This window comes from Saimiri boliviensis, chromosome 4 (assembly GCF_048565385.1).
Source record: "Saimiri boliviensis isolate mSaiBol1 chromosome 4, mSaiBol1.pri, whole genome shotgun sequence".
In the NCBI taxonomy this organism is placed as follows: domain Eukaryota; kingdom Metazoa; phylum Chordata; class Mammalia; order Primates; family Cebidae; genus Saimiri; species Saimiri boliviensis.
In genome coordinates this window covers 85141921-85167040 of record NC_133452.1, presented here as the reverse complement: position 1 = coordinate 85167040, position 25120 = coordinate 85141921, and the positions used below count along the sequence as shown (strand labels likewise).

The 25120-nt window shown below is 37.4% G+C and overlaps 1 protein-coding gene across 2 annotated transcripts in view; it reads right to left on the bottom strand.

Moving 5' to 3' along the window:
* The window catches only part of ME1 (malic enzyme 1), a 194834-nt gene that overhangs the window by 116096 nt on the left and 53618 nt on the right, over positions 1-25120 (bottom strand). For both annotated transcript variants that reach the window (XM_010333832.3, XM_003922971.4), the window contains one exon: positions 1584-1659. In XM_010333832.3, coding sequence (XP_010332134.2) covers positions 1584-1659 — 76 coding nt within the window. The remainder of the gene's footprint in view (positions 1-1583; positions 1660-25120) is intronic.

The window sequence follows — 25120 nt, the reverse complement described above, 5'->3', positions numbered from 1 at the left end:
TTTTTTCTTTTTCTCTGACACAGGGTTTTGCCCTGTTGCCCAGGTTAGAGTGTAATGGTGTGATCATAGCTCATTGCAGAATGGAACTCCTGGGCTCAAGTGATTCTCTCACCTCAGCCCTCCGCAAGTAGCTGGAACTACAGGCATGCACCACCATTCCAGCTAATTTTAAAATATTTTCTAGAAATGGGGTCTTACTATGTTGCCCAAGCTGGTTTCAAACTCCTAAGCTCAAGCAATCCTCCCACCCACCTCAGCCTCCCAAAGTATTGGGATCACAGGCATAAGCCACCACTTCTGGTCAACCTGCTTATTCGTAAAATGTCCTTTAGATTCCTGATTAAAAGTAAACATCTTTAGGTGATCAGATACTTCTGCTTTATAGAATTAAGATGTTTCTTAGGGTAGTTTCTAAGACCGGAATCTATGGATAACATGGTCTAGCTGATAGCAGAAAAGCTGAGGAAGCAACTTAGGTGGAAAAAGCAAAAACAAATAAATTAATAAATATAATTTTTTAAAAATTGAGGATACCAGAAATAATAAAAATCATTTTAATTTAAGTTTTTCTAGCATAAGCCTTGGCAAGCCAAATTAATTAATTATAGCCACAATTTCTCAAGTACGAAAGATCATCCGGGCATGGTAGCTCACACCTATAGTTTCAATACTTTGGGAAGCTCAGGAAGGAGGATTGCTTGAAGTTAGGAGTTCAAGACCAGCCTGAGCAACACAGTGCGACTTTGTCTCTAAAAAAATTAAAATAATTTTAAAAAGATCATTAACGAACTTACACTTCAGAAGTTATAGCTGAAGTGCCTTTGTACCACCGAAAGGCATTGATTTATTCATCCTAGTCCTAAAAGATTCCACAAAGTTGCTAGGTATTCAACAGAAAATAAAAAGGAAACAAAAGGGAGAACAAATACTTCTCACCTCCCTTAGACAAGCAAGATGGCATAGCCCTGTGTCTAAGAACAGGAACTCAGGGGCCAGCTCTGGGGCCTGCATTCAGTTCCTACCACTATCTTATACTACTTTGTAACCCATCTATGCCTTCCTTTCCTCAGTGAATTCTTCTTATTATTATTATGAGTTAATCCATGTAAAATGTCTCATTCCGAATGCTACCAAGTGTCAGGTACTATTACTACTTTTATTTTCATTACTTACAGAGGGAAGTCAAATGAGCTACTTAAAAGTCATAATGATAAAAAAAAAATTAACGGATTTTTTTTTTTTACCTACTTGGATTCCTCTTAGAGGGATAATTAAACACAACAGATAGAATTTAAGGGTTTGCTTAAAGAAATTCAGATGCTACTGCATATTCAACATTTATCATCACTTAGAATGGAGGTACTAAGAAATTAGACAGCAATAATGAGAAAACTTAGTATCTAAATTGCATCAGAATAAAATTAACCCACTATGTAAAAATCAAAAGGATATAAATTAGGTGATATTCACTAGAAAAGCTAATGAATGCTACCTATTATCATGAGAATTGTCAGTATGTTTTAAATTGTTTTATGGGACAGAAAAGAAAAATACTGCCATAGTGGAAAAATGTGATAACTTACCTTGATGACATCTTCTGGCCATGCATTGAGAACTGAAGCAATATGCCCGCGATCATGGATACTAATAAAGAGACCTCTGGCAGAAAACAACAACAACAAAAGGAATAGTTTACAATCACAGGCCTATCAAACTATCATGAATATCTTTAAAATTTTCTCAAACAATAATTTAATGTATCTCAATTTTTATCAAACTAGTGAACATTATTTCCTTAAACAAATAAGGACCAGGAATCTTATAAGTATGGGAGAAATTACTTGAAATAATATATTGACATCTACAAAAAAGGTAGGTTTGTTCTCTTAAATATTTTAAAATATTTTTAAATTAAGAAATATTTACTATTTTTACATACAGAGAACTTAAATAGCATTATCAGTTCCACTCCAAATTCATTCAGAATCTGTTATGAAATAATATATATAAAAGCACTTTGAGAAGCAACATGAAGCATCTGTAAACAGGCATTTTCAACATATATTCCACTTAATCCATCTTCAATATGAAGATGAGAACATGTGTTAAAGATGGCTGAAGTGACTGACTAAGGCTGAGCACTTCCTTCATGTGGAGCTCACTTGATTCTTTGATTTGTGATCTTAGTTGCAAACTGCTGTTTCCAACTGTTATTTACACTCTCAATTCTTTAACACGGCTGGCCCCTCCCATTTCCTACAAAAGCTTAATAAGTAACTTCACAAATTAAAATAATAGAATTTTAAATATGTAAATAGCTTATCCTCATTTAAAAATTTTGCTCTAGTATTGTTAAATATAACTCATATACGGAGAACCACATACAGCTTAATGAGTTGTAAGACAACTACCTTTCTACATAAAAATATTCATTTCAACAGAATCTTTCCAGCTACCCAGAATCCATCCACAGGTTTTCTTCCAAAGACTCTTCCCTCCTAGGTGTAACCACTATCCTCACTTTTATGGTATCACTTCTCTTATAGTTAATTTTTTGTTTTATCCCCCAAATCATAAACCTTCCATAGGCACTATTGTTTACTTTCTCTAGTAGTTTCCCATAATATGGATTTAGTTAATTACATCCCTCTGGTATAGGTTAACATGATCTTTCCTCTGTACTCTTGGACAATTTGTAATTGAATCTAGAAACATAAAGCACAGTGCCTAGTGGGCCAATTTGGATTTGACAGGCAACACATCCCTCATTTGTGTGTTACTCTGGCCTATTTATCGAGTCACCTGAAAGGCTGCCAGTTTTGAGTGGGGTCCCAAACAAGAGAAGGCTCTGCAACAGGTCTAGGGTGCTGTGCAAGCTGCTCTGCCACTTGGGCCGTATGACCCAGCAGATCTGATGGTGTTTGAAGTGTCAGTGGCAGATAGGAATGCTGTTTGGAGCCTTTGCTATAAGCCCTCATAGGTTAATCACAGTGGCGGCCTCCAGGATTTTGGAGCAAGGCCCTGCCATCTTCTGAAGATAAATAATCTCCTTTTGAGAGATAGCCCTGGCCTGTTACTGGGTTTTGGTGGAAACTGAACATTTGACTATGGGTCATCAAGTCACCATGTGACCTGAACTGCCTATCATGAACTGGGTGCTTTCTGATCCATCTAGCCATAAAGTGGGGCATGCACAGAAGCATTCCATCATCAAATGGAAATGGCATATAGGTTACTGGGTTCAAGCAGATCCTGAAGGCACAAGTAAGTTACATGAGGAAGTGACTCAAATGCCCATGCTCTCCACTCCTGCCACCCTGCCTTCTCTTCCCAAGTCTGCACCAGTGGCCTCATGGGGAGTTCCCTATGATCAGTTGACAGAGGAAGAGAAGGGCCTGGTTCACAGATGATTCTGAACAATATGTAGGTACCACCCAAAAGTGGACAGCTGCAGCATTACAGCCCCTTTCTAGGACATCCATGAAGAACAGCAGTGAAGGGAAATTTTCCCAGTGGGCAGAACTTCAAGCAGTACACCTGGTTGTACACTTTACATGGAAGGAGAAATGGCCAGATGCATAATTATATAAGAATTCATGGGCTGTAGTCCATAATGATTGGAAAATTGGTGACAAAGAAATTGGGGAAGAGGTATGTGGGTGAACGTCTCTGAGTGGTCAAAAACTATGAAGATATTTGTATCCCATGTGAGTGCTCACCAATGGGTGACTTCAGCAGAGGAAGGTTTTAATAATCAAGTGATAGAACATGACCTGTTCCATGGATACCACTCAGCCTCTTTCCCCAGCCACCCCTGTGATCACCCAATGGGCCCATGAACAAAGTGGCCATAGTGAAATAGATGGAGGTTACACATGGGCTCAGCAACATGGACTTCCATTCACCAAGGCTGACTTGGCTACAGTCACTGCAGAGTGTCCAATTTGCCAGCAGCAAAAACCAACACTGAGCCCTCAATGTGGTGCCATTCCTCGGGGTGATCAGCTAGCTACCTGGTGACAGGTTGATTATATTGGACCTCTTCCATCATGGAAAGGGCAGAGGTTTGTCCTCACTGGAATAGGCACTTATTCTGATATGGGTTTGCCTATCCTGCAGGCAGTGCTTCTGCCAAGACTACCATCTGTGAACTCAGAGAATGCCTTATCCACCATCATGGTTATTCCATACAGCATTGTCTCTGACAAACACTCACTTTACCGCTAAAGAAGTGTGTGGCAGTAAGCTCATGCTCATGGAATTCACTGGTCTTACCACATTCCCCATCATCCTAAAGCAGCTGGATTGACAGAATGGTGGAATGCCCTTTTGAAGTCACAGTTACAATGCCAACTAGGTGACAATACTTTTCAGGGCTGAGGTAAAGTTCTCCAGAAGGCAGTGCATGCTCTCAATCAGTGTCCAATATATGGCACTGTATCTTCCCTAGCCAGGATTAATGGGTCCAGGAATCAAGGGGTAGAAGTAGAAGTGACACCACTCACCATCACCCCTAGTATCCAACAGCAAAATTTGTGCTTCCTGTTCCCACAACATTATGTTCTGGGGCCTAGAGGTCTTAGTTCCAGAGGGAGGAATGCTGCCACCAGGAGACACAATAACTATTTCATTAAACTGAAAGTTAAGATTGTCACCTGGACACTTTCGGCTCCTCCTACCTTTAAGTCAACAGGCTAAGAAGGGAGTAACAGTGTTGGCTGGGGTTACTGACCTGGACTATCAAGATGAAATCAGTCTACTACTCCACAATAGAGGCAAGGAATCGTATGCATGGAATACAGGAGATCCATTAGGGCACTTCTTAGTATTACCACACTGTGTGAATAAGGTCAATGGAAAACTACAACAGCTCAATCCAGGCAGGGCTACAAATGACCCAGACCCTTCAGGAAAAAAGGTTTGGGTCACTCCAGTCACTCCACTAGGAAAAAAAACTACAACCTACTGAGGTGCTTGCTGAAGGCAAAGGGAATACAGAATGGATAGCAGAAGAAGGCAGTCATCAATATTAGCTTCGGTCACATAACCAGCTACAGAAAGGAGGACTGTAATTGTCATGAGTATTTTCTCCTTCTTTTGTTAAAAACATGTTTGTGCATGTATATACTTGTACTAAGAAAATATCATTTTATTTCCTTTCCCCTTTATCATGTGACATAAGATTTATTGACTTCACATCAGCATTTAAGTATTGTTAACTTTACGTATGGGTTGGGGATTGGTGCAATGCCAGCTGTAGGAAGGATAATTGTATTATGTTAGGCATAAATATGACCTTATTACTGTCTTTATTTGAAGATTATATATGATCTCAGGAGATGTGTGTGGGTTCAAATTGACAAGGGTGAACTTGTGACAATTAATACTGAGTGTCAACTTGATGGGAATGAAGGATACAAAGTACTGATCCTGGGTGTGTCTGTGAGGGTGTTGCCAAAGGATAATAAAACATTGGAGATAGTGGGCTGGGAAAGGGAGACCCACCCTTAATGTGGGTGGGCACAGTCTAATCAGCTGCCAGCATGGCTAGAATATAAGCAGGCAGAATGTGAAAAGAGAGACTGGCCTAGCCTCCCAGCCTACATATTCTCCAGTGCTGGATGCTTTCTGGCCTCAAACATCGAATTCCAAGTTCTTCAGCTTTGGAATTCGGACTGGCTCTCCTTGCTCCTCAGCCTGCAGATGACCTATTATGGGACCTTGTGATAGTGTGAGTTAATACATAATAAACTCCCCTTAAACTCTGTCTCTATATGTCCATTACTTATGTCCCTCCAGAGAACCCTAACTAATACACCAATCATTTTTCAAGTACTTCCTTACTGTTTGGTAGATATCCCAAGCTCATCTTTTACTTACTCTGGCACAACCCTGGAGTCAGCAATTTTTCTAAGAAGTTCGGTTCTTAATAAGGAGTTTTGGTAAAGAATGCTATTTACATGTGAGCGTTCCATGTACTCATTGTTCCAGGTGTGTTGCTGCTTCCAGGCCAACCCAATGGACAGAGCTAGAGACTATAAGTAGGTACATACATACTTCATGCATATGTATGTGAATATGTGTGTATACACATACATATCTATCTATCTATCTATTTAAAGCATAAATTTGCAGCAATACTTCCAACAGGGTTCATTCTGGTTGTCACTGTCTCCTTTCAGTTTTCACTTTTTCTTATAGTGAGAAACCTAGCTCCCATTGTGTTCAACATATTTACTTATTTGATCAGTCCTCCTGAATGAAACCAGTTGCTTCCCCTCCCCAAGTTGATGCCCCAATCACCTCACTCAGACACCAATCTCTGAAGGGTAGCTCTCCTACCCAGAAGTCCTCCTCATCCCACTAGGGTTCTGTCCCCTGGCACTGGACTACCCTCCTACACAGATTCTCCTCTCACCTCCTTTGTCCTCACTCCCTGAGGCAGGCCACCAACCTATGTGGGTGTTGCTTTTTCCTTTGAGACAAAGTTGTGCTCTTGTTGCCCAGGCAGGACTGCAGTGGCGCAACCTCAGCTCACTGCAACCTCCGCCTCCTGAGTTCAAGCAATTCTCCTGCCTCAGTCTCTGGAGTTGCTGGGATTACAGGCTTTCACCACGATGCCCAGCTAATTTTTTGTATTTTTAGTAGAGACGGGTTTCACCATGTTGGCTAGGCTGGTCTTGAACTCCTGACCTCAGGTGATCCACCTAGCTCAGCCTCCCAAAGTGCTGGGATTATAGGCATGAGCCACCATGCCTGGTCCTATGTGGGTGTTTTTAACCCTGCCCAGCCTTCAACATTTCATGCAGGGGCTCCAGCCCTTTCAATGAGAGAATGAAAGAGCATGACACAGAGAGGAGTGCAGGCCAATCATTGCTGCTACCTCCAAGAAACACACAAAAAAAGCTGGTTGCAAGATATACAAAAACAAACTATAATTATTTTACTGTTGGCTTGGTACAGTGGTATGTGCCTGTAAGCCCAGCACATTGAGAGGGCAAAACAGGAGATCACTTGAGGCCAAGAATTCAAGATGAACCTGGCCAACAGTGCCAGACCTATCTACAAAAAAGAAAAAAAATTACTGCTGCTGGAGGGATATCAACCTAGGTCATAGCTTCACATATTAAAAATTTTTTACCTTTTGCTTATACTTGTAGAAATTGTCTTCCTATTTATCTTTCAGTTTTCTTTGTTGTTCCCATTTGTATTTAGTGAAATAAACTGAGTTTTTTTTTCCTTCAGATTTCTGTTTCTTTTAAGCATGGCTCACTAACCACTTTTCTATATTTCACTACTTTTCCTAGGTTTAATCTGATTCTTTAAATCTAAAATTTCAGCACAGTCTATTAGGTGGGAATCCAAAATTTCATTTCATACTTTTACAAATATACTTCTGGTATAACTACACTTTGATCTCATTAATGTCTCCTGTCTTTGGACACCTGCTTTACTTTTTTTCCTCATAATTATCAATGTATCCTTACTGAATTTATTTGAAAACCTCCAAAAATGTATCAATTCATCTGCTTTCTCTTTTCTGAAACCTCTAATGCAGAATGATGGCTGAAAAAGGCAACCAACCATGTGTGTTAGATCCACTAAAACCTTATAATCTTTCTAGTGTCAGCTAGGTCTTCAAAGCTCAACATGACTTCCTCAGATACCTCCTACTAGCTATACTTAGATTCTTCACAAGAGCTACTTCATATTTCCCCTGTCCCTCGCTCCCACCACTCTATACTCTCATAAGGTTAGTTCACTTTCATTTGCTCTAAAGAGAAACAGGGACTCAGCTTCCACCTATAGCCATCCACCTATAAACTTCCTTCCATCTGTACCCCAATTCTTTCCTTTATTATAGTATTAGTAAATAAAGGATCAGTGTCTCTGTCCTCTAGTCCAGTTTACCCTGACACTGTCAGTCTCTGGCTACCCCTCAGTCTTCTTCACAGTCTCTCTGTTTCTGTTTATCCCTTAAATGTTGGCATTCTTCAGGCTCCAGTGTTCAACTCTTCTCTTTTACTCTAATGAACAGTGAATGCCTAGAGAATCCTTGCTTTGCTCCAATCCTTGGACTCATTTTCAAAGTCCACTTTCTTTCAGCTTCTGCTATATCAGATCGTTTGGCTTCTTCTCCCATTAAAGTTCCCACCCTTGTTCTTGGCATTTGATCAAGTAAGCCTGAGAACTATCTGGTTTCCAACTTTGAGTGATCTTTTAAGGATTCATTTAGGCATCTGTCCAATACCTCCAGTTCCTTTTCACTGATAGGCTAACTCCTAATTGCTTACCAGAGGCAGTTCAAGTGTTAGCTCCTCTTGGAAATATTTCCTGACCCACATTCTCAAGCTGAGTTTGGAATCCCTCAGAAATCCCATAGAATCCTGCTGCTTTTCTCTTCTATGGACACTTATCATATTGTCATATAATTTTTCAATTTTTTTTTTTTTTTTTTTGAGATGGAGTTTTGCTCTTGTTACCCAGGCTGGAGTGCAATGGCGCGATCTCGGCTCACCGCAACCTCCGCCTCCTGGGTTCAGGCAATTCTCCTGCCTCAGCCTCCTGAGTAGCTGGGATTACAGGCACGCACCACCATGCCCAGCTAATGCTTTGTATTTTTAGTAGAGACGGGGTTTCACCATGTTGACCAGGATGGTCTCGATCTCTTGACCTCGTGATCCATCCGCCTCGGCCTCCCAAAGTACTGGGATCACAGGCGTGAGCCACCGCGCCCGGCCAATTTTTCAATTTTTTATATGTCTGTCCTATACCAACTCTTAAAGTCCAGAACTTTGTGTGAAGAAGGAATTTACCTTCAGAAAATAAGGAAACAGGGAGAAACAGAAAGGATAAAGGTAAAAAGAAAAAAATATAGTTCAGATTGGACTGGAGCACTAGCTGGCTCAAAAGTGGGTGAAACACTGTAACAAAAACCCTAGGATGAAGAACATTGAGGAGCTACATGATCAATATGAGATGACTATCAGGCATTGCTGTATACCTCTCTTGTCACTTCTATGACCAAATTACCAATGCATTGCATTGATAGTTTAGATTTAAATAACACACATAGATGGCTGTAGTTTCCAGAAAACAAAAGACTACTGAGATTTCCAATACTACGCCAAATGGTGGTAATATGCTACCTATTACAATTCCACTTTAAGAACTTCAAAAGGAGGCAAAAGCAATACTCTTCTAAAAATGCATATACAGTATGATAATCTTGGATATATGGGAAAACAAGAATATTTAGACAAAAGAATCATATATGTTTGAAAAAGAATCACTTTTAATGTTACATTATGTATATTTTAAGATATTCTATTTCAGGCCTCTATGGGGAATATATAAATAATTGTAAGGGCAATGGGAGCAAGGTTAGAGGGCAAAGGAGACTTCAATGTAATCACTAACTTTTTTTTAATGAAATATGACATAATGTTAACAAACCTGAATTCCAGATGATGAATACATAGGCATTTATAGTCTTTTTACTTTTCCTACACTTGAACTTTTTTTCAAAAAAGTGATTTTATTTCATATTTTTAAGAGAAAAGTAAAGCAAATACATTTCTCTTGAAGCAGAAAGGAGATGAGTGATTTCCTTTTTTTTTTTTTTTCCCGAACTTGGATAGCTACTTAGTAGCAGAGGTAGAATAAGAACTCTGATCTTCTGACTCCTAGAGCAGTGCTCCTTCCATTTTACTATGAAGTACAACCAGAATCTATAAAGAACTTAAACACATTTTCAAGAAAAAACTAACTCAAAAAGTGGGCAAAGGATATGAACAGACACTTCTCAAAAGAAGACATTTATGCAGCCAAGCAGACAAAAACATATGAAAAAAAAACTCATCATCACTAGTCAACAGAGAAATGCAAATCAAAACCACATTGAGATACTATCTCACGCCACTTAAATTGGCGATCATTAAAAAATCAGGTGACAACAGATGCTGGAGAGGATGTGGAGAAATAGGAAAGCTTTTACACTGTTGATGGGAGTATTAATTAGTTCAACCATTCTGGAAGACAGTATGGCCATTCCTCAAGGATATAGAAATAAAAACAGCATTTAACCCAGCAGTCCCATTACTGGGTATATACCCAAAAGATTATAAATCATTCTACTATAAGGACACACACACACACATGTATGTCTACTGCAGCACTATTCACAATAGCAAAGACTTGGAATCAACCTAAACGCCCATCAGTGATAGACTGGATAAAGAAAACGTGGCATGTATATACCATGGAATACCAAGCAGCCATTAAAAAGGATGAGTTCATACCTTTGCAGGGACATGGATAAAGCTGGAAATCATCATTCTCAGTAAACTGACACAAGAACAGAAAACCAAACACCGCATATTCTCACTCATAAGTGGGTGTTGAACAATGAGAACACATGGACACAGGGAGGGGAACATCACACACTGAGGCCTGTCAAGGGGTGGGGTGCTAGGGGAGGGAGAGCAGGGGGTGGGAGGATAGGGGAAAGATAGCATTAGGAGAAACAACTAATGTAGATGACGAATGCAGCAAACCACCATGGCATTTGTATACCTATGTAATAAACCTGCATATTCTGCACACATACCCCAGAACTTAAAGTATAATTTAAATAAAGAAAAGATTTTTTCTGAGCCATATGTCTCAACAGTGGGCTTAAAACAATAAATCATGCTGTAAACAGATGTGCTGTCATTTAGACTCTTGTTCCATTTATAGGCAAGGTAGATTTAGCATAATTTTTAAGGACCCTAGGATTTTCAAAATGCTAAGTGAGTACTGGTTTCAACTTAATGTCACCAGCTACATTAGGCCTTAACTAGAGAATCAGTCTGTCCTTTGGAGCTATGAAGCTATGGAGAAGAAGCCAGGCATTGACTTCTCCTTTGTAGCTATAAAAGTCCTATGGCATCTTCTTCCAATAGAAGGCTTCTGTGTTTTTAGCGTAGCCACCTTGATCAATGATCTTAGCTAGATCTGGATAACTTGCCGTAGCTTCTCCATTAGCACTTGCTTCTTAGCCTTGTACTTTTATGTTATAGAGATGACTTCTTTCCTTAAACCTCATGAACCAACCTCTACTAGCTTCACCATTTTCTTCTGCAGCTTCCTCACTTCTTTCAGCCTTCCTAGAAATGAAGAGTTAGGGCTTGCTCCGGATTAGGCTTTGGCTTAAACGGAATGTTGTGGCTGGTTGGATCTTCTATTCAGACCATTCAAACTTTCTCCATATCAGCAATATTGCCACTTCACTTTCCTATCTGGTATGTTCACTGGAATAGCACTGTTAATTTCACTCAAGAAGTTTTCCTTTGCATTCACAACTTGGCTAATGATTTGGCACAAGAGGCCTAGCTTGCAGCTTGCCTTCCTCACTAAGTTTTTTAGATTTCAATTTAAACAGGGAGATGTGTGATTCTTCCTTTCACCTGAACACCTAAAGGCCACTGTAGGGTTATGAATTGGGCTAATTTCAACACTACTGTGTGTCTGGAAATAGGCCTGAGAAAAGGGAGATGAGAACTGCTGTCAGCAGAGCCATTGGAAGACATACATTTATAGGTTAAGTTTGCAGTCTTATATGGAAGCAATTCATGACACCCCAGAATAATTCCAAACTAACATCAAACATCTGATTACAGACATAAGATCACTATCATATAGTAACAAAATTATTTGAAATATTGTGAGAATTACCAAAATGTGACACAGACATACTAGATACAAGTGATCACATGCTATTGGAAAACAGACTTGCTCAATGCAGGATTGCCACAAACCTTCAATTTGAAAAAAAAAAAAAAAAAAAATCTGCAAAGCCCATTAAAGCAAACAAAAATTAAATGAGGCATGCTTGTACTAATAAGCTTGGTTCTAATTCGTATTAAATATTTCAACATGTTTTGCATTGAGATTTAAATATTAACTATTAATTACATTACTTTTATGGCCACTTTTATGGCCACATTTCTAATTTTTGTTGCATTTAGTCCACTAACTTCAAAGAAGTCACATGTTATTATATGATAAAATGTGATGCATTGATCTCATCATTTGATTTACAAAATTGATTTACAAAACTTTGTAATCAATTTACAACATTGATTTACAAAATTGTAATCAATTTACAACGTTGATTTACAACACTAACACGTTACAATTTACCGAGTACACCCTATTATATTTTTTGGCTTCTTACTAAGAAAGGCACTGGATAGGAATAGGAATTTTAGTCACAGCTATGAATCCTTAGAACAGTCAGTTATCTTCTCAAGCCTCAGTAATTTAGAGATAAGAAGAGCTGGGCCTAGAATGATCAGTAAGCTGAGACTCAATATTCTCTAAGTCTATGATATTGTCTTTCCCAATCCTGAACTTGCCATAGAAAGATTTTCCCATTTTATTTTCATTTCCCTCTGCAATATTTGCTAGCAACCAGAGAACGGCAGGAAAGTTCAAAGAAGAAATTCTCCTGTCAAATAAAATAGAATTAAAAAAAAATTGTACTTTAAATTCTGGGATACATGTGCAAAATGTGACTTTTAAAATAAAAATAGATATATAGTCTTTAAAGAATTTTCTACCGTATTTTTTTTTCCCACTCTTCCTTGTACTTCCAGGCATATGGTTAAGTGTCATGGGCCATTACATGAAGAAAAGGGTGATGAATGGCAGATTAAAGACCTAACTAAATGTTGGTAGCCCAAAGAGGACATGTCACTGGAAATTTCTTTTCTATTCCTGACACTAAACTTACTGTAGGCACTCTAATGTCTACTGAAGTGAACTGAGGTGTTTGTTTGATAATTTTAAAAATATATTTTATTTAACAGGGTTTGGGCCTAACAGATTATATTAAAGTAACTCTCTAGTATTTCCAAGTCAATGACCTTATTTTCTCCCTCTACCTAAACGCAAAATCTGCCACCATATAATAAAAATACTACCCTTACTAAGATGGAGATAAGACCTTTCATTTTAAAATGACTGGTAGAAAAATGTTCCTTCTGCCGGGCGCGGTGGCTCAAGCCTGTAATCCCAGCACTTTGGGAGGCCGAGGCGGGTGGATCACGAGGTCGAGAGATCGAGACCATCCTGGTCAACATGGTGAAACCCCGTCTCTACTAAAAATACAAAAAATTAGCTGGGCATGGTGGCACGTGCCTGTAATCCCAGCTACTCAGGAGGCTGAGGCAGGAGAATTGCCTGAACCCAGGAGGCGGAGGTTGCGGTGAGCCGAGATCGCGCCATTGCACTCCAGCCTGGGTAACAAGAGTGAAACTCCGTCTCAAAAAAAAAAAAAAAAAAAAGAAAAATGTTCCTTCTATTTTCTAAGATGATAGATGCTGATTATTGTTAATATTACATTATATATTTTGACCATTATATATAATTTTGTTAATATTACATTATACATTTTGAGTCTCAAAAATTATCACCAATTGGTCACAACTGGTCACAATTGGTGATAGTTTTTAAGAATGCTTCATCAAGCATAACAAATAAGCGAATTTTCCTTTTCTTCAATTCATAAGTACAAAGTGGCATTCATTATGTAATGATCACCATATTATTGAACAAAACAAATTTTTTAAGTAAATGATTTTTTCACCTATATAGGCCATGCCAACTGATCTGAAATGGCAGCTCCCTTTATACAGGTGGCAAGTAGGCTTTACATAGCTGATACTGTTTCAGTCATTTTATAACATGTAACCTCCCTATTCTCTATTTATAGGCAACATATGGATTTTTGCCTTATATTTAGCTATAACTTTTAGGAACAAGGCAAACATCTCCTATGTTGAATGCCTGCACAGAGTTGAGAGCCTGGTGAGTGTTTCATTCTTAAATGCTAAGAAAGGATGTTATCATTCAGATCAAAAAATCACATCATGAAAGAGCAAGAATGTCTACTACTATTAGAAATGAAAGCCAAATCCCAGCACTTTGGGAGGCCGAGGCGGGTGGATCACGAGGTCGAAAGATCAAGACCATCCTGGTCAACATGGTGAAACCCCGTCTCTACTAAAAATACAAAAAATTAGCTGGGCATGGTGGCGTGTGCCTGTAATCCCAGCTACTCAGGAGGCTGAGGCAGGAGAATTGCCTGAGCCCAGGAGGCGGAGGTTGCGGTGAGCCGAGATCGCGCCATTGCACTCCAGCCTGGGTAACAAGAGTGAAACTCCGTCTCAAAAAAAAAAAAAAAAGAAATGAAAGCCATAGAAAACAGCACAGGCACAGTGGCTCACACCTGTAATCCTGGCATTTTGGGAGGCTGAGGTAGAAGGATCACTTGAGTCCAGGAGTTCAAGACCAGCCTGAGAAACATAATGAGACCTCAGCTCTACAATAAATTTAAAAAAACAGGCAGGTGTGGTGGTGCATGCCTTAGTCCCAGTTACCCAGGAAGATGAATTGGGAGGATAGCTTAACCCAGGAAGGCTGAAGATGCAGTGAGTCATGATCATGCCACTGCACTCCAGCCTGGGCAACAGAGTGAGACTTTGTTAGGAAAAAAAAAAAAAAGAGGGGGTGAGGGGAAGAAAGAGAAAGTGAAATGAAATTCACAGAAAACAATGCTTTTTTTTACAATTTGAGAGGAAGGAATATGTTCTTTCTTGGTTCAAAACTTGACAGTCAACTATACCAAAGTCCTACATATTACCAATCAAATTAATTTTGGTATAATAAGATTTAAACTGATTACAGAGAATTTTTAAAGGGTCATAAAAGAACAGCAAAGATGATTCAATGTTTTAAAAGGGAACCCTTAAAGGAAAGGTTTCAAAAGAATACAGCAGAGAAGACATGAAGAGAAAAAGATAATAGTTCTTAAATATTTATAGGATTATTGCAAAGAGTTAAAGAATCTATATCTCAATCAAAAATAAAAACAAGTAAAATAGAAGTGATTCAGGCTAAAATTTATATAGACTGTTACATACTAAAATTGATAAAGTTAGGAAGACATGTTCATACTTTTCTGTGACAATGGAAGTTAAAGAAATGAAGTAGCTGACAAATCCCTAGCTTTCTCAGTTTGTACTGTAACTAGTTCAAGATACTATATGGTGAAAGGAAAAGGCATCATAAATTCTACTACTTTGCAGGAAAAAGTCAACTTTACTTACACTGTTCAATCCCTTAGGTGATAACTTGGTTTTTCTAAACTCCCTTTCAGCAAAGAAGGTGGTAAAAACACTGTAATATTTAATGGGACAACTACAGTTGTTTGAATATGACATTATAGAGAGGGAAATAAGAGACAATTTGAAATGAAAATGGAGAAACACAGAAATATCCATAGAATAATAAGCTCCTGTGCATAAAAAGCAACTGCATAAGTACCAAAGGCTTGCCAAGTATCTATCCTACTCATCCTGTTTGAGTTAGTGAATTCTACCAAATAAAATAATTACTTAGCCTCATATCTAGATTGGTATCTCCTATTTCTTTCCAAATATTACAAATAATAGCAACGAAGTAAGGAGGGGGGGAAAAGCACTTCTCACTGTTAAATGAAAATACATACATCCTATCAAGCATTTATTGGCAATGCAAATTAAAAAATATTTCCATTACTTAATGTCTAGGGAATGACAGTTATATCTAGGGCCAATATAAACTGACTATGCAACGGAATCCAAGAGCGGAAATAGAAGAGACACTCTATGATGGAGAAGCACCACAGTAACGCCACGCTTTTTATGCAAGAAGTCAAAGCATAAAGCACAAAAAACAGCAATGAAGGAAAGAAGGATACACTAGAACTTAATTATTTCTAAACATATAAAACTTTACTTAGACCATTAAGATTTTCCCCAGTGTTTACCTGAAATTTACCTATGCTGGGTCACGATCTCAAGACCCAAATCTTTAGGTAATCTCTATGATTAATATGACTTTCATTAACCATATTGTTGTCACTATAAACTTTCTAGTAATTTCATTTATAATTTATTCTAATTATTTCATTATTGTTTCTCTGATAAGCAGCATTCTCAAATAGCAAGAGTTTCTTAGTTGAAGTTTTATTTTCAAGGTCCTTTCAAACTGCTAATAAAGTAAATCCCACAGCCTAGACTTGGCCTTTATCCAGAAGATTTTCTGTCTCCTGATCCTTACTTTGGAAGCCTATATTCTTGCAGATTAGTATATCTAAACCCAAAACTAACTGATCAAATCATTGAACAAATCAATCTCATTTTCTTTTCTAATGTTTTAGAAATATGACAGAAAATCATATTCATATGCTGAAAACTGTAGGAATTGGCCTATATAAACCTAAACAGAAAAACTGCTGTTTGTTCACAAGGCTGTTGCTGGGTTTTTCCTTTTCAGAGAAAAGAAAATTTATCAATAGAAAAATATAAGCCATATGGACAGACTTGGTATACTGCCAACTACAGTTCAAGCAAATTCTTCTGATATGAAGCCACTTTTCCAGGGAATTTTCCAGGGGAGGTTGCTACTGCTGGGTACTAAGAAAATGATCCCTCCAATTCTACTCTATAAACCAAATAATGCCCATTTTCCCTCAGATCTAGATCATCTCATCACAAATTCAAATTTATACTATGACTGAAAATATGTCACTAGTTTCCTTTAAGTCTAGCATGAGTGAGAAATACATTTTTAAAAAGTATAGCTGTATTATTGTCATATCAATAAGACTTAGTTCGCAATAGAGTTTTCAGGGTACTTCCTATGGGGAGCTGTGCCTGAATTCCAGTACTCTCTGGTTAGGGCCCTCTCCTGTATGATTCCATAATACCCTATATTCTCTTATGGTATTTATCACACAATATTATAATCGCTTGTTTGTCTCCTCTGTTAGACCATATGCTTCATGCAACAAACCACTGTGTCTGTTGTATTCATTATTTTATTCAGTGACCTAATACAGTGTCTGGCAAATAGTAAATGAGGCATATTAAAGATGATCACAAATCCTTTGAGATTTCTCCCATAGAGGAGTGGGGTAGATGTCTTCTCCTTGATTTCGGATGGCCTCTGTTGACCCATAAAATATGACAGGTGTAACATTGTGCCACTTTCCAACCAATTCTTAAGAACTATTGGTCAGGAACAGTGGCTCATGCCTGTAATCCCAGGACTTTGTGGGGGCTGAGGCAGGTGGATCACGAGATCAGGAGTTCAAGACCAGCCTGGCTAAGATGGTGAAACCCCATATCTATTTTTAAAAAACTACTAAAAAAAAAAAAAAAAAAGAACTATCAGCGTCCACTTTCTGTCTCTTCAAACATTTGCTCTTGGAACCCCAAGACTGACAGGGTTATGCTTTGAGAGACTTTCCTAGGACAACAAAAGCATCACTAGTTTTACTGTAATCAGTTTCTAGATATTTACCTTCCATATATCTCTTTTCTAAATTGGATCTGCTAAGACCTAGTGTGGTTCTCCAAGATTGATCCACCCATGTAGATTCTGCATTCCCTACCTGCTTTAATGCTAGACCTTTTCCTGTCTTAGGAAAGAAAGACACCAAGTTATCTATCTCAAATTATTATTGGTATTGTCTCGAGGTGTAAAAACCTTTGGGATTTTACTGGATTTGGGGAGGTAACTTACATGACCAGGTAAGGCTTGCTAATGTATGCTTTATCTGTCTTTCACATATTCCTGTTACAGATAAGCTCTGACACTAGAATGAGGGTATTTAGTTCTGAATTCAGACAAAGTAGAGTAGATCAGAGGGAGATGGCTTCACTGTGAAGGGAAACACTCATAAAAGTAAGGCAACCATATGTTGAAAATAGTTTTTTCCCCTCACATATTTGAAAAAAGGCGTACTTTTCCAGCTATTCACAATGGTTACAACATGTCCACTGAAAAGAAAGAAATATTCAAACAGCTGAAATAAGTGTTTAGTGATATTGTTTTAATATAAATAGAATATTTTCTAAAACTACTAAATATTACTAGATATACTAGCTAAAACCTGCAGATAAAATTTCATGTTATTTTCATTCAAATAAAAGCCTCATCATTCAGTTAGATAGTAGATAACACTTTATTAAATGGAAGCATTTATTCCTGTTAAATAAGCCTCGTATTGTTTTATCAAATGTTTCATATTTTCTGTATCTTTGTCCAAAGGTCAAATTACTGACTGACCACCAAACCAAACATTTTTAGCAACATGTATTCTTTTTTTTTTCTGACAGTCTCACTCTGTTGCCCAAGCTGGAGTGCAGTGGTGCAATCTCAGCTCACTGCAACCTCCATCTCCTGGGTTCAAATTCTCCTGCCTCAGCCTCCCCAGTAGCTGGGACTATAGGCAGATGCCATCAAACCCAGCTAATTTTGTATTTCTAGTAGAGACAGGGTTTCACCTGTTAGCCAGGCTGGTCTTGAACCCCAACTGCCTCAGCCTCCACAAGTTCTGGGATTACAGATGTGAGCCACTGTACCCAGCTAGCAATGTGTATTTTTATCTTTCATTAAATATGTAGAAAGTTTGATCATTATATTTAACAAAATTAATTTGTTAAATTTTTTTTAAATTTTACTTTAGGATCCGAGATACATGTGTACACTACATGCAGGTTTGATACATAGGTAAATGCGTGCCATGTTGGCCTGCTGCACCTATCAACACATCATCTAGGTATTAAGCCCCACATGTACTAGCTATTTGTCCTGGTGATCTCCTTCCCCTCATCCCCCTGACAGACCCCGGTATGTGTTGTTCCCGTCCCTGTGTCCATATGTTCTCATTGTTCAGCTTTCACTTATGAGTGAGAACACGCAGTGTTGGTTTTCTGTTCTTGTGTTAGTTTGCTGAGAAAGATGGCCTCCAGCTTCATCCATGTCCCTGCAAAGGACATGATCTCATTCCTTTTTATGGCTACATAGTATTCCATGGTGTAATACGTACCACATTTTCATTATCCAGTCTATCACTGATAACCATTTGGGTTGGTTTCATGTCTTTGTTACTGTGAACAGTGCTGCAATAAACATATGCATAAATGTATCTTTATAAGAGAATGATTTATATTCCTTTAGGTAAATACCTAGTAAAGGGATCGCTGGGTCAAATAGTATTTCTGGTTCTAGAACTTGGAGGAATTGCCACACTGTTGTCCACAATGGTTGAACTAATTTACATTCCTACCAAAAATGAAAAAACATTCCTATTTCTCCACAACCTCACCAGCATCTCTTGTATCTTGACTTTTTAATAATCATCATTCTGACAGACATGAGATGGTTTCTCATTGCAGTTTTGATTTGCCCTTCTCTAACAATCAGTGATGTTGAGCTTTTTTCATATGTTTTTTGGCCATATAAATGTCTTCCTTTGAGAAGTGTCTGTTCATGACCTTTGCCCACTTTTTGATGAGGTTTTTTTTTTCTAGTAAATTTAAGTTTCTTGTAAATTCCAGATATTTGACCTTTGTCAGACAAGTAGATTGCAAAAATTTTCTCTCATTCTGTAGGTTGCCTATTCACTCTGATGATAGTTTCTTTTGCTGTGCAGAAAGTTTTAGTTTAATTAGATCCTAGTTATCAATTTTAACAATGTTGCAATTGCTTTTGGCAATTTCATCATAAAATCTTTGCACATGCCTGTGTCCTGAATGGTATTGCCTGGATTTTCTTCTAGGGTTTTACGGTTTTGGGTTTTACATTTAAGTCTTTAACCCATCTTGAGATAATTTTTGTGTAAGGTGTAAGGAAGGGGTCCAGTTTCAGTTTTCTGCTTATGGCTAGTTTTCTAGTTTTCCCAGCACCATTTATTAAATAGAAAATCCATTCTCTATTGCTTGTTTTTGTCAGGTTCATCAAAGATTAGATGATTGTAGCTGCATGGTCTTATTTCTGAGGTCTCTATTCTGTTCTATTGGCTTATGTGTCTGTTTTGGTACGAGTATCATATTGTTTTGGCTACTGTAGCCTCGTAGCATAGTTTGAAGTCAGGTAGTGTGATGCCTCCAGCTTTGTTCTTTTTGTTTAGGATTGTCTTGGCTATATGGGGTCTTCTTTGATTCCCTATAAAATTTGAAATCGTTTTTTCTAATTCTTTGAAGAATGTCAACGGTAGTTTGATGGGAATAGCACTGAATCTATAAATTACTTTGGAGAGTATGGCAATTTTCACAATATTGATTCTTCCTATCCATGAAGATAGAATGTTTTCCCATTTGTTTGTGTCCTCTCTTATTTCCTCAAGCAGTAGTTTGTAGTTCTCCTTGAAGAGGGCCTTCATATCCCTCGTTAGCTGTATTCCTACATATTTTATTCTCTTTGTAGCAATTGTGAATAGGAGTTCATTCATGATTTGGCTCTTTGCTTGCCTACTGGTATATAGGAATGCTTGTGATTTTTGCACATAGGCTTGATATCCTTCAGTAGAATTTGCTGCAGCTGCTTATCAGCTTAAGGAGCTTTGGGGCTGAGACGTTAGGGTTTTCTAGATATAGGATCATGTCATCTGCAAACAGAAACAGTTTGACTTCCTCTCTTCTTATTTGAATACCTTTTATTTCTATCTCTTGCCTGACTGCCCTGGCCAGAACTTCCAATACTATGTAGAATAGGAGTGGTAAGAGAGGGCATCCTTGGTGTCTTGTGCCAGTTTTCAAAGAGAATGCTTCCAGTTTTTGCACATTCAATATGATATCGGCTGTGGGTTTGTCATAAATCGCTCTTATTATTTTGAGAGATGTTCCATCAATGCCTAGTTTGTTGAGGATTTTTAACATAAAGGGATGTTGCATTTTATCAAAGGCCTTTTTTTGCATCTACTGAAATAATCATGTAGTATTTATCATTGGTTCTGTTTATGTGATGGATTACGTTAATTGATTTGTGTATGCTATTTCTAAATGCCCAACACCAGAACTTAATATATGGATACACACATAATTCCAAGTAATATCATATTTGGAAGTGTTTCATACTCTCTACTAAATAACTTGTACTTTCTGCTGTATATTATGCTGCTTTATTACAAATTAACAAATGAGAAACAATTATCTTGTTTTATATTTTATTTTTAAATAGATAATTTACTTATATCTGCATCATGTTAATCTTCACATAATTTTTATTAATCATATAAGATGTATTCTATAAATTATTTCTCAGTGCTGTTTATAATATTTTTAAAAAGAGGCCAGGGCCAGGCATGATGGCTCATGCCTGTAATCCCAACACTTTGGGAGCCCAAGGCAGGTGGATCACCTGAGGTCAGGAGTTCAAGACCAGCCTGACCAACATGGTGAAACCCCATCCCTACTAAAAATACAAAATTAGCGGGCTGTGGTAGTGCATGCCTGTAATTCCAACTACTTGGGAGGCTGAGGAAGGAGAATCACTTGAACCCAGGAGGCAGAGGTTGCAGTAAGCAGAGACTGTGCCATTGTACTCCAGCCTCAGCAACAAGAGCAAAACTCTGTCTCTCACATACACACAAAAAAGAGGCCTAGTGCAGTAGCTCACACCTGTAATCCCAGCACTCCCCCAAGGCCAGGAATCCGAGACCAACCTGGCCAACATGGCAAAACTCCATCTCTACCAAAAATACAAAAAAAAAAAAAAAAAAAAAAAAATCGCTGGGCGTAGTGGCAGACGCCTATAATCCCAGCTTCTTGGGAGGCAGAGGCATGAGAATCACTTGAACTCAGGAGGTGGAGATTACAATGCACTGAAAATGTGTCACTGAACTCCAGAGCTCAGGCAACAGAACCAGACCCTTTCTTTAAAAAAAAAAAAAAAAAAAAAAAAATCAAGGAAGAAATATTAACACATTTTGATTGAAAATGAAGTCAGAATATTTCTGGCAGAAAGTAAGTCTAATTCACCTGTATGATTTGATAAAGAGGACTGCTTGGGCCAATGAGGTTACATGGCAAGTATTTTCCATTAAGGCAATGAATTAAATCTGTAACTTCAAGTTTATGACAAAAGTGTAAGATATAAACATTTTGTAATAAAAAAGTTTATACTGTGGAAATGCATCAAAACTAATATTTTAATTTTTCCAACCCTTTATGAGTATCTCAGATTAAATGACTTTATTGAGTTTAAGTGAAAAAATAACAGATAATAGACCATTTGAAAAATTTTAGTAAAGACTTTTGGATATAGTTTTCAGAAATTGAAAAAGTGATCATTATGATGATGGGGTAACAAATCCTTCTGCAATTCAAGTGGCTTCTAATTCTTAGCTTTCAACAATTTTGAAGGAGAATATAATCTAGTTGTTAATTGGTCCATCAGTAAGTTTCCATAATATATCTCTACATGTTTTTTGGCACATGAGTTGGAAAAAGTTCTAAGAATTAAATGACATTGCTAAACAAAACTCTTTGACATTCAGTAATAAGAAAGAAAAAAATAACTTTTTATCAAAAAGTGTCTTCAGAAAGAATGATAATCATTTGGCACTGATGAAATTACTATTCACTCTCAAACATGCCACTGCAGATTTGAGAGCACAGTTTTTGGAAATACTTAAATTTAACCTAATATTTGGCAGCATGCCAGCAATCAAAATAATTTAACCTTTTAAACTCCCAAATATATAATAACTTAATTTAAAAGAGAGAGGTACTAGGTTGGTAAATAATTATTTGAAAAAAAAATTTGAAGCCTTTGGGATCTCAGATTCCCTCAAGATCTTGCTAATTAACTATGTCCATAGCTGGGAATACAAAGGGATTGTTGTTTTGTGTTTACAAAGTATCTTTTAAAAAAAGACTCAAATTATCATTTTAGTTTCTTTGTTTTCCATTTAAACTAAAATGAAATAAACAATAAATTGTTAGAGGTTTCAAACAAACTTTAAAAGGCCTGAGGTAATAATAAAGTTACAGATTCAGTAAAATCATGAAATTATTCAAACCACAGAAAAATGAGAGGAGATCCAGAAGACAGGCAAGATTTACTGTCTCTGTTTTCTCTGAGCTGCAGTAAGATGCCCCATACTTGGAGGAGAAAGTGTGAGACTCTGCTAAAATGGGGCAGAGACTCACATTTTCTCTGTTTTTTCGTTTTGTTTTGTTTTATTTTGCTTTTTTAAAGGACATGAGTCCTCCACTGAGCCTAGGAGGACCTCAAGGGCCAAAGACTATCGAAAATGTGTGTTTGCAAGACTCATTCAAAAATAATTAATACAATGGGGGGTGGGGAAAAGACAGGAAATAGATGGTCTAAAGAAAACTGCGATAGCTGATATTGGTTCTCAATTCTAGCAAGAAGGAAAGAAGAAAAAAAGGCATTTCTTTGATATTGAGAAGAATTTATCAAATGCATCTTTATATAAAGCACATTGAACAATATAGCAGACATTGTTTCTAATCATGGTTTCTATGAAAGACATGAAAGAATCTTCTCTATTTGGTATTTTCTTTTTCTGATATAGACCCTGACAAGAACTAGATACAATGAAAGTTACAAATGCCTATAAATCAGATTGAATGAGTCAGAAATAATCTTCACCAAAGACTGTTTGCTATATTGCTAAAGTATCAAACTAGAAGGTATCTTCTCTATTCAGATATTTATATTTGTCTATTGATTGGAGAAGACAGCAGAAGGAAGGTTTTTTCTTTTCTTTTCTTTTCTTTTTTTAACCAATTCAATGTGGCAGTTACCAGATACTTGGATAAAAGAAGTCCTTCATATAACTTTTAAACCGACTGAACTAGCTTAATACATAAATGAGACTTTCAGCAACTTGTTCAAACTTGTTCATCTGTTTTCCAACCACAAGGAATTCTTCTCGCCATAGTCATTTGTGGTTTTCTCTGGGTACAAACTAAAGAAGTTTTCCCTCTGGATTGCTTGAGGTTTTTGTTTTATTTTGTTGTTTAGCATGTACCTCATTCGAAATAAAAGCAAGAAGAAAACAGTACTATATATTCTTTGGCATTGCTCATGATAATGACTTATTTATTATACACAGTGCTCTAATTACCTCCTTATTTTTGACACTAATAAATTGAATTTTGTTGGTATAACTTTTCACATTTTTGAGTAAACTCTGTGCTCTATCTTGTTACTTGAGAAATAATGAAAAGTAATAAAGAAATCATATTACCATCTCCAAGATTTTAACAGTCACATATTAGGAATGTCTTATAACTGCAAGGTAAGTCACAAGCTAAATTTAGTAAAGAAATCATCTTTGCAAAAAGAAGTCTACAACATCAGTATTTCATTCACCACATAAACAGAACAAAAGACAAAAACCACATGATTATCTCAATAGATGCAGAGAAGGCCTTTGACAAAATTCAACAGCACTTTATGGTAAAAACTCTCAATAAACTAGGTATCGATAGACTGTATCACCAAATAATAAAAGCTATTTATAACAAACCCACAGCCAATATCATACTGAATGGGAGAAACTGGAAGCGTTCCCTTTGAAATCTGGCACTAGTCAAGGATGCCCTCTCTCAACACTCCTATTCAATATATTTTTGTAAGTTCTAGCCAGAACAATCACACAAGAAAAAGAAATAAAGGGCATTCGATTAGGAAAGGAAGAAGTCAAATTGTCTCTATTTGCAGACAACATGACTGTATATTTAGAAGACCCCATCATCTCAGCCCAAAATCTCCTTAAACTGATTAAGTAACTTCAGCAAAGTCTCAGGATACAAAATCAATGTGCAAAAATCACAAGCATTCCTATACACCAATAACAGACAGAGAGCCAAATCAAGAATGAACTGCCATTCACAATTGCTACAAAGAGAACAAAATACCTAGGAATACAACTAACAAAGGATGTAAAGGACCTCTTCAAGGAGAACTACAAACCACTGCTGAACGAAGTAAGACAGGACACAAACAGAGGGAGAAACATTCCATGCTCATGGTTAGAAAGAATCAATATCGTGAAAATGGCCATGCTGCCCAAAGTAATTTACAGATTCAATGCTATCCCCATCAAGCTACCAATGACCTTCTTCACGGAACTAGAAAAAAACACCTTAAACTTTATATGGAACCAAAAGAGAGCCCGCATAGCCAAGTTAATTCTAAACAAAAAGAACAAAGCTAGAGGCATCATGCTACCTGACTTCAAACTATACTACAAGGCTACAGTAATCAA